The following is a 10,649-nucleotide window of genomic DNA, read 5'->3' as shown; positions in this document are numbered from 1 at the left end:
GATCCTAAATTGTTAAAAGAGATTCCTATTGTAGCATTTAAGAAGCTCTAGAGTTAGTAGAGGTTCTACTAGTGGCTTTTGGCATCATAAATAAATCATATGTGAAAATTTAAAGTCTCATGGAGTAGGGTCGTGCATTGTAATTGGCCTAACACATATGATAGATTTTGGGTCAAGCACACAATGAGGACTAAAAGTATGTAGAGGTGATAACTTTACTCACCTTTTGGCCCTGTGGAGGTGGTGTAGTGGAGGCAATGATCATCTTCTAAACTAGGAGAGGCCATGGATGGAGATGATGTAATGGAGGTGATGATCACCTTCTAATTGAAGGAGTCATCTTCCATATACAAAACTAAGAAGAAATTATAGCACTCATTGGCAATTGTAGACATATTTTGAATCCGATTCCCATCTTCCTCTTCCAAAACTATAAGACTCCTTAATCCTCTTGAGTCTAATGCTTTTGATGAATTGGTAAGAGATGCATATGGGCTCCCCAATTAGATGCTTTTTAAATCATAATGATAATTTCTCTAGCTCCCTAATGAATATGGGCTCTTGTCTTGACTTCCTATGCATGCTATAAGAGCAACATCTCTTCTTGAGAAAGCATAGCTCCTAGTCTTTAGTATTCTACAAGCCATTTTCTACAAAATCTCATTAGTCCAATGAAGCTCCCCCTCAATTAAGTGGATAAATAAAATGACTCAAAATTTATGCTCGCATTGCCTTTCAAAATTGATGGCCATGCATTGATCAACCTTTTTAAGTACTTCTTATGCTTCCCTTCCTTCCTTTCTTTCTTCTTGTTATTTTGGGTGGATGTTCTTCAAACTTGCATGAAAGGGTGTGTGCTCATGGTGTTGCATAAACGAGGCCAAATTTGATGGTACGACATTGTCTTAAGTGTTCAGGTGGTGTGCGTGCTATGTCTACGAGAGACTAATCTACTAGCAAGATGGAATGATGTTTTGCACTTCAAGACCCTAGAATGTGAGTGGGAGAAAGGATAATGAAGGAGCCACTTGACTCAAGGTCACAAAGCATTGTTAAACTAATGACCCCTAGCTGTGGTACTTAAGTGTGTGTCATATGAGGAGGAGTAGGCCTTAGGAGATTCACTGAGAAATGGTTGCTAAGCATATAATCCGTTAAAAGTAGCCTTACTCAAAGGGGCGTGCTAGGGAGGAATGGGTGGTTGTAAATGGTAAACCTACTCTCTGTCATGTCATCTAAGAGGGCTAGGTAGAAGATAGGGAGGAGAACTCAAAGATAAAGGTGGGTCATACCCTAAGGCTTGAGATAATTAGTTAAGAAAGATTGATAAAAGTGTGGTCCCACTATGGGGGCAGTGGTGCAAGACATCATTAAAAAAATAGCTAAAACTTTATTAGCTTTATGCGCAGACCTAGCAAAAAGCTGACAACTTGCTACAAAGGAGCGACTAATTGGCGCATAGTGAGCACCTTAACCTTACTAACACCGAGTTAGAAGGGAGTGCTAGTAGGGGGGAGGCGGGGGTTAACATAATCTCATTCCGCCCAACTCCTAGCCCTAAGAGTGTGACTAGTTAGAAGGGGGTGCTAGCAAGGGGAGGTGGGGATTACCCCCTCCCGTGGCCTTATGAAAAAAGAGGGTGACCATGGGGTTGGGGGGGGGGGGGGGGGGGTGGGTGGTGCTCCAATCCCCTTCCTTCTGACCCCGGGTGTGACTCGGCTCTAAGAAATGGAATACTTGAGATTCTGAGAATCAAAAGTGTAAACACGTATATTCTTTTCCACATGAATTAAATGTAAGTAGATGATGTCACAAGGACGTAATCAAGACACACAAAATACATTTAGGTAACGGCGATAACGTATATTGCCAATTTGCCAAACACCTTCTTACTTTGAAGAGTGGGCCGCTGAGCTGGATAACGCGTTCCCTGTCTTCTCTGTGTCTGCGTCTGTCGTCTATGTCAGAGACGTGAGCACGAAAACAGGAGAAAGGTTCAAAGGGGTGGTGTGGAAGAAAGAAACAGCATGTTGCTGGTGAGAAGCTGCGTGGCCCTCCTCTTCCTGTGGACGTGCGTGGACTTTCTTCTTCTCCCTCCGCTTCTTAAGAACGCTGAAGCCGCTCGATATGGCTTCCCCAACATCAACCACAGCAACAATAACATCAACGACAACATCAACATTATTCTTCCATCGAGTAGGAGTATGTCGAACGCGCCTGAATTCAATTGCAGTAGCTCCTCGCTCACTCGGGAGAGTTTCCCCCCAGGGTTCGTCTTTGGAGTAGCCTCTTCGGCTCCTCAGGTCTCTCTCTCTCTCTCGCTCGCTCGCCCCCCCCACCCCCACCCCCACCCCCACCCCCACCCCCACCCCCACCCCCACCCCCACCCCCGCGCCCCCCCCCTCCCCCTCCCCCCCCCCCGCGTCCCTTTTGCTACAATGAGTATGAAAACACCATAAATCAACCATTATATGACATTTTCAAGAATTCAGACATTGGAGCTCTCTAGATGGATACTTGGAAGTTGGATGTGCAGAGGAGTTAAATGCATGCAAATACAACAAAATCAATAACAAGAAGGAGAATCAAACTCTTAATACATGCAAATATGACGACGAAAATTACCAAGCTTGTGCTGTTTAGGACAATTGTGATGGTGCAAGATGATCACTTGTCTTTAAGGGGGGGTGCAGGCATGAATGAACATTGGTTTCAAGTGGGCAAAAAGAAGATGTCACCAACAAAAAGAAGCGTGCATGCACGATGCTTCTGATAGTTTGTGATGCATATGTGATGCTTCTGATATTTTTTGTGATGTTGGCCTTCTTGGGCTCTCACTCAGATCAATTTGGATCAGGAAAATTGATGTAAGGGGAAAGACAACAGAAAACAGAAAAGAGGGGTGCGTGTGCTTTTGCATGAAAACCCACACACATATCTGAATGTGATGCTGACTTCCCTGGCACAAGAAGTTTTAGACAAATTCCCATGTTGTGAATTACAAGAACATCATGATCTTCTGTGAGGGAGGGGCTGCATACATAGTTAGGTGTGGTTGGGGGACTGGGGTGGTGCCTCTCGAGCATAAGCTGTCGATGTTGAACGCTGAGAGAGAGAGAGAGAGAGAGAGAGAGAGAGAGAGAGAGAGAGAGAGAGAGAGAGAGAGAGAGAGAGAGAGAGAGAGAGAGACCTTGGCATGCTATTTTACTGGTGTTAGGTGACAGGTTACTGGAAACCCCAGCACTGATTCCTTAGGAGATCTGCCTTTGATTGTATGCAGCTTTGATTTGCATCATAAAGCCTGGCCACATTGAGACCGCACAATTGTACCAAAGGCATTTCATTTGGTTTCCTTTATTTGGTCAGCCTTCACTTTATAGGGGAAACCAGGCTAATTTTCACCAGGATTTTTTGAATATCAATTTTAAGAAAACCAAATAGATATGATGCTAGTGCTAGTCAAGGAGGACTCTAGATGACCTGCAAAATCTACAGAGAATCATCTTGGTAGGTATTTATATAACATCTCATATGGGGGACATGCAACTAGTGGGTTAAAGAACTGTTGTATTAGTGTCTACCCCAAGAATTAGGAATAGTCAACACTGGGGAAGGGAATGGATGGATTAAAAGTGAATTTTAGATTGGAAGTGAAGCTAGTAACTGACTCCCTCTAAACTTTACATGGACAAAAATCCATGATCTGTAGACTGCACTGAAGTTGCAGAGTTTTGTACCTTTGTCTCTACCAATGGGACTAGCTTGCTGTGGCTCAATTGCAGGGAGCAAGGAGTGATCAGGATGGTGGCCAAGGTGGCAGCAATGGCAGATCTTAGTCATACCCGCAGATTCATGAGCAATTTTCACATTGCACACTTAGGTCAGACCTGGTTGGACCAACAGGATGGTCAGATAAGTGCTCTCAGGCACCCAAATTGACCAGCTTCAACACATTGAGCCTATTTAGTGGCTATCAGTTTGGCCACAGAGTAGATTCACATCCCCTTGCTCTGACCTTGATTGAGATGACAGCTTCCTGCGGGACGCCTTGCAGGTGACAAAGTCCCCTTTTGTTTCTTTGGTTTGTCATCTGGTCTTTCACGTGGCCAGTGATTTTGGAAGTGGATGGACTCTTTGGTTTATTTTCTACCTGGCAGCTGCTGTTTGTACAGGAACAGGCCCTTTATTACCTGCATTTCACAGCTGCCCTGCATAATGACCTGGGAGCACATTTAGCATAGATGGAAACCTCTATAGATCTGCATTTTATGGAGGGTACCCCTAATTAGGCTGCATTTATCAGCTGGGCCAGCCCTTACTGATGTGGGCATTATCTCCCACAGGCTGCATTACCCTGTGGCAATCTTTTCAGTCAGTCAACCATCACTTCTACCTGGGTGGCTGGTTATTCTCTGCTGGGCGGCCTTCTTTTCCAGGCTGGACACGTAGATAGATATCCTTTTATGTCATGTTTACCGGGTTGGGCTTTCTGTTACAGCCAGGTGACTAAACCTTGCTTGGCTGCACTTTTCTGATGCTGATGTCATTACCTTAGGGCAAGCATACCACATCTTCTGCAGATCATCCTCTCCTTGAGCTCCTCGATCAATTTCCAGCCAGATCTAGGCTGTGTTATCAATATTCAGCCCCTGAGGAGTCTGCATGGGCAGTTTAGGCTGCTTTCCTAGCATTGAGTTGCCTCTACTGCCTCGCATACTCCCTGTCTCCATTGCTGTACATCAGCCCTTTTTGATCAGTTGATTGATGGACCCCGAACAAGGGGAGAACATGTAGTGCAGCACCTCTATTCTCATGTTTTCTTGTAGGTATTCTTGAAGGACATCTATGGCCAACATGTATGCTATGGGAGATCATGTGGATTGGGATCGTGCAGACCGACCACCATCCTACCATTCTCTCCCTTCATATTTTTCTAGGGCTTCTAGTCCGCGATTAGCAATGATGGCACCCCTTGTATAGGCGCTTGTCCTACCCTCTCTACCCACATCCGAGAAGCTAGATGGGATGAGCTACCCTCTACGGTTGTGTAGATTTGAGTGCATCATCGACACGTACGACCTTTGGGGTTTTGTTGCTATCCCTATACCCCGACCTACTGTGGGTCCTTGTGATGGTGCGACTTTGAACTTGGCAGCTTTATGGGACTGGCCGAATGCCAGAGCCCACTCTTTCTGTTTGTGAGTTGTGCAGATTCTGTGCTTGTGCATGTAAGATGTATCAGCATTGTTGTAGAGGTTTGGAAGAGATTGACAGCTCTCTAATGGATCCGAACATTTGGGCATTGTCGCTCTCCTTCAACCTGTCCTAGTTGAAGCGTGGCTTTTCTAAGTGCAAGGCGTTGGCCCAAGATGATTTCTATTCTTTCTTCTTGGACTCGACAGATTAGGGGTGGTCTGTATTTCTTGTGATATTAGTGTGATCTTATCACCTTTGAGACAAAGTACCAGATTAAGAAAATAATCATATCCACCACTTGCAACAAGTGCCCCCTTGTGCACGCTCCTCTAGCTGGCAGCATCCCATACCACTATATGAGATGAAAGCATACTTGTTAGGTGTGAACCAACATGGTCTTGCTAGCGAATGGTGGTTTTGTGCACATCATCGAATTTGATGCTAGATAGTAGTTTGATGCTTTGATACTAACTAAAATGTCTCCCTAGGATCCAACTTGCACACAAGACATGACATCCATGGCAAAAGACATAAGACGAATGGACATTAGATTCACTTCCTAGCCATAGAGCCAAATGGGCTCACCCTCCAGCTTGGGAGCTAGCAGCAAACCGAGTCACGACCATGTCTCAAGAGTTGGCATCCCATTCCACTAGCCCACATTGTCTTAGTGTATTGATGCATTAGCTTATGGGCCAAGAGTCCAAGAGTGGTGATCATAGAATAATGTGCACAATAGGGACTTAAGTCCTATAAATAGGACTTGGCTGCCCTAATCTTGAAGTGTTCTGAGTGCATTTCACACTGAAGTCTACATGATCACTATGACCAATACTATTGGTATCCATCAAGATGTCCAAGGATGTACAGGACCCTCATCTCTTTTGGCAAACCCCCCTTTACAATCTCCAAATCTTTGGAGTTCTTGTTCTCATGAGTAAAATTTATTTTCCATCTCTTAGGCCTAGTGGGCATAATGGCCATTTGATGTGGACGTGTGTTTTTGAGATGTGGTCCATGACCCGTCCTTGACAGCAACTAAGTTTTCCTAGACTTTTCAGTTTCATGTGGCTAAACACTACATGAAAGGCATGTAGTACCAATAGCTTATCACTCAATGTGCTGTTTGAGTTGGACTAGCTTGTGGGTGTTGTTGATTCTTCAAGCATAAGTAAAAAGTGGTTTGGAGTGGTTTCAAATGCCCAGGAGAGAAGGAAGTTTGATAGATGAGAGTTGTAGCAGTTTGTGATGTTAGCAGTCCTGTTTGTTATGCCTTGTCATCGCCTGCTTGTGAGCCTCAGTCTGAGTAGATGAGAACATTAGGAGCTTTGACATGTCTGTCATGTGTTTTGATGAGGTGAGGCTAGTCACTCTTGAGTGGCTGTTTGTTTGCATTTCTATGCATTTCCTTCAGTTGTCAGCATCCAGTGTGCATTTCTAGGTCAATTTCTGCATCTCTCAGGCTGTCCACACATGTCGGATATTGTCCATGCCTGTTGGGATTTTTCTGTGGCAACCAGTCATTTTTTCTGGCATTTTCTCTGTGCAACCAGCATTAAATGCTGGTCGGCCAGTGTTTATGGCATTTATTGCAGCAGGTTGGCCAGTTTAGGGCATTTATGGCTATTTATAGCTTGCCCATCCCACACTTGGTAGATTATCTCATTCAGTTTTCTTCCTCTTCAGCAAGTGCATACTCCAACTCTATCATCTTCCTCCGTCTCAGGTGCTGCCGTCATCATCAGTTTGATTTGGCGCCTCACTGATGTTGTGGGCTGTGTGCAGGGACTGATCAGTCCATCATCATTGTATCAGCATTCTTCTTCAGTCAGTGCAGTATTCTTCTGTCATCTTCTGCTTCCTCTCTCTCTCTCTCTCTCTCTCTCTCTCTCTCTCTCTCTCTCTGTTTGTGTTTCTCTTCCGTTGTGCAGTCTCACATGTGCATAATCAGGAGTACTTGCAATTGTTTATACTCTATGAAAATATCATGCTGATCTAATTGGGCAGGGCTCTAGGATCAAGTGGTTTTTTCAAAAGGATAATTCGCCACGGTGGCTGCACTGGTGCCACTTGCTATCTCAGTTCTTGTTTCAGATAGAGCACACATCACACATGATAAGGGTCCTTGTTCTAACTGCTAATAAAGGATACAAACTTCGCATTAATTTCCAATGGACCCCAGAATGCCAAGAGGCCTATGAGAGGTTGAGAACTGCTCTATCTAGTCCCATACATAGAACTACAAATTGGTTGATAACCTTTCATGTGCATATTGATGCTTCCAAGTATGCCATTGGGTTGACCTGGTGAATTTTTTACCAGCAGTAGGCACTGTTGTTCTTGGGGGATTCAGTCATGCATGTGAACAATTTATATTTTCATTGCTTGTATACCTTAATGGGTTGGAATTTGGGTCAAACTCCAAGTCGATTTCTACACTTTGTACAGGTAGAAGGTGCAATTAATCAGGATGGACGTGGGGCTAGCATTTGGGATACTTTTGCTCGACATTTGGGTATTTTTCCTTGCTTTCGAGTTCTTTTACCACTTTAGTTATGGATGAGAAAACTGCATCTTATGCAGCATGCCTGCTTTACAGGACGTATTCAGGATTTCAGCAATGCGGATATAGCAGTTGACCAGTACAATAGATTCCAGGCATGCAATTCTGTCTAATTTTGAACTAAAAAAGGGTTCTCAATGCATGATATACTAACCAGATAAAAATCGCAGGAGGATATTGAACTTTTGGCAGACTTGGGTGTAGATGCTTACCGCTTCTCAATAGCATGGTCACGTATATACCCTGGTATACATCCTTATTTGTTCATAATGTACTTCACTTTGAAGTGATGGTTTTTATTGTGCTGTATTGTTTAACTTCTGTATTGTTTAACTTCATCAAGATGGCAAAGGAACTGTGAATAGAAAAGGGATAGACCATTATAACAGCGTTATCAACTCGTTGCTTGCTAAAGGTACCCAGTGACACAACTTTATGCTCCTGTCATGCCCTTACCAATGGTTGCATTGCTAAGACAAACTTTTGACTTTGGAAATGGTAGGTATACAACCATATGTAACCATATACCATTGGGACTTGCCACAGGCACTAGAAGATGCATACAAGGGATGGTTGGGTTCCCAGATCATGTAAGCCTTTTCTCTTTCATGTAAAAATCTTTTGCATCACTGTTCCTCATGTTACACCACTCAGGGTCCTTGTTGTTTTTATTGACTTCAATCTTCAAAACATATGAATCTATTTTTACCGTCTCTCCCCATAATGCCACAAATTTTGATTCTCACAGAGAAGATTTTGCTGCCTATGCTGAGACCTGCTTCAAGGAATTTGGTGACCGAGTAAAGCACTGGATAACACTCAATGAACCCCACTCTCTCGTAGCGGAGGGATATTCAGGATTGGGCTTGCTGGCTCCTGGAAAACGTGCTCTGTTTAAGAAGGATTTGAAAGAGCCCTATATTGTTGGGCATAACCTTTTGATGGCTCATGCAAGGGCATCAGAGATTTACCGAAAATCTTATCAGGTCAGGTTCCATTAGTATATCTTGATGTCGAACAAATTGTTGAAGGCACTGCCACAACCTTTTCGTTTTGGTGATTTCTCCTCATTTTCAAGCTAATACGATTTCTGATATGTAACAGCCCCATCAAGGAGGCTCATTGGGTATTGCATTGGACAGCAAATGGTATGAGCCATATTCAGACACAGATGAAGATAAAAGGGCAGTTCAAAGAGCTCTGGATTTTGAGTTGGGTTGGTGAGTCCTCTACTTGTTCCTGCCAATCAATACCCTGGCTTATTCTAGTAACCTACATGTTTTCATCTATCTTCCACATAATAATGCAGGTTTCTGCATCCACTTATTTTTGGAGGGTATCCTGAATCCATGCAGAAAAATGTGGGTGATCGTTTGCCTTCATTCACAGCAGAGCAGTCCAGGATAGTTAAAGGTTCTGTGGACTTTGTGGGCATCAATCACTACACAACGTACTATGCCCGTGAGAGCAACTTTGCAGTTGTAGAGGAGCTTTTAGAGGATGACCCAGATGCACAGGTCCTCACTCCATGTAAGATGTCTGGGTGTGATCTTTCATCTGTCAGTTTTTGGTGCACTTCTTCTTGGGCCTTCTAGTAACATTGCTTTTCCTTTTACTGGGCAGTCTCACGAGGAGGGAAGCCATTGGGAGAAAGGGTAATTGACTTTGAGCAACCACTAGGAAGATTTAATATGTTTTTCTGACTATGATACTTAATTCTTTTTTGTTGTTTCGGGCAAATATACTGTTCAATGATAAAGGCAGGAGCACTATGGCAGTATGTTGTGCCGTTGGGGATCAAAAAGCTGATGGAATATATTCGCAACAACTATAATAATCCACTGATATTCATCACTGAAAATGGTACACAGCTTTAGCAGGAAGCAGTTGATGTGTGTGTGTGTGTTTCTTGATTTTGAGATTCAGTAGTCTTCAGTTTCATTTTGTCTTTCTGGTTTTGAAAGCCAGTATTCTTTTCTTTAGAGATAATTGGTCTTATAATGAAACCAGGTGACTAATCAATCACGAAATTGTAGGTTATGCAGAAGCTAATCACCATTCTCAGAAAACCCTTGAAGATGAAAAGCGCATACACTATCATCAGGAGTATTTATCTTGCTTACTGGAGGCAATCAAGTTAGTATTACATTCAATATTTTTTGGTTCTTGCAGTTGCTTCTCTCTTTATAAAGGTTACGAACAAGTTTTTCAAATGTGTATCAGTCACTTTGTCAAATATAATATATATTGTTTATGAACATGGTTGTATGTTACAGGGAAGGCTGCAATATCAGAGGCTACTTTATTTGGTCTTTTCTTGATAGTTGGGAGTGGAACTTCGGCTACTCTCTAAAATTTGGTCTTTATTATGTTGATTTTAAGGACCAGTTAAAACGCTATCCTAAAGCATCTGTTCAATGGTATAAGGCCTTTCTACATGGTCAAAGCTATTCTGTTGCTGAAGTCAAGTAGTAATATGCTTTGGCAACAATAACCTTTATGCTCTCAGGAGCTGAGTAAAATGTAATCCGTGTACAGTTTACCATGTATAGATAGATGTACATTCTGACAACCAGTGCTAAATGTGTAATAAAAGATTGATGTATCAGACATGAAAGTTTTGATGTAATTTTGATTCTTTACACTTTGAGCATTGTCTAATGCAATTGGATGCAAAGCAGTGGTCAGCTTTCATGTCTTGTAATATCGCACAAAACTGCAGCAGCACATCAAGATATGTACCTGCTTACAGCTATTAAACTTTAGAAGAAAATCAGAGCTGCAGCAGCATGCCAAAGTGTGTACTTTCTTACAGCTACTAAACTTTAGAAGAACTCTTCATGATGAGCTTGGGTTCTCACATTAATGTAGGAAAGTGAATGTAGGCATC

The 10,649-nt window shown here is 42.9% G+C and overlaps 1 protein-coding gene across 1 annotated transcript; it reads left to right on the top strand.

Annotated features, from left to right (window-relative positions):
- The first annotated feature begins 1,872 nt into the window (after positions 1-1,872).
- On the top strand, positions 1,873-10,406 carry LOC148032857 (beta-glucosidase 40-like). The gene is made up of 13 exons (XM_087683522.1): positions 1,873-2,303; positions 7,645-7,711; positions 7,796-7,854; positions 7,930-8,005; positions 8,103-8,174; positions 8,262-8,349; positions 8,508-8,745; positions 8,864-8,979; positions 9,069-9,289; positions 9,383-9,414; positions 9,520-9,622; positions 9,796-9,895; positions 10,036-10,406. The coding sequence occupies exons 1-13, from the start codon at positions 2,028-2,030 to the stop codon at positions 10,229-10,231; spliced, it is 1,644 nt and encodes a 547-aa protein (XP_087539648.1). The 5' UTR covers positions 1,873-2,027; the 3' UTR covers positions 10,232-10,406.
- Positions 10,407-10,649: the final 243 nt, after the last annotated feature.

The sequence above is a fragment of the Lygodium microphyllum genome, chromosome 8 (genome assembly GCF_053477565.2).
Source record: "Lygodium microphyllum isolate KBCC chromosome 8, Lygodium_microphyllum_v1.1.10, whole genome shotgun sequence".
Classification (NCBI taxonomy): domain Eukaryota; kingdom Viridiplantae; phylum Streptophyta; class Polypodiopsida; order Schizaeales; family Lygodiaceae; genus Lygodium; species Lygodium microphyllum.
This window is presented reverse-complemented; position numbering and strand designations above follow the sequence as displayed.

Bases quoted from the DNA above. Each gene is read 5' to 3' on its own strand.
- LOC148032857 (XM_087683522.1), top strand. From the start codon at position 2,028: ATGTTGCTGGTGAGAAGCTGCGTGGCCCTCCTCTTCCTGTGGACGTGC. The intron at 2,304-7,644 runs GTCTCTCTCTCT...CACTTTGTACAG, and splicing joins TAGCCTCTTCGGCTCCTCAG to GTAGAAGGTGCAATTAATCA. The intron at 9,623-9,795 runs GTACACAGCTTT...ACGAAATTGTAG, and splicing joins GATATTCATCACTGAAAATG to GTTATGCAGAAGCTAATCAC.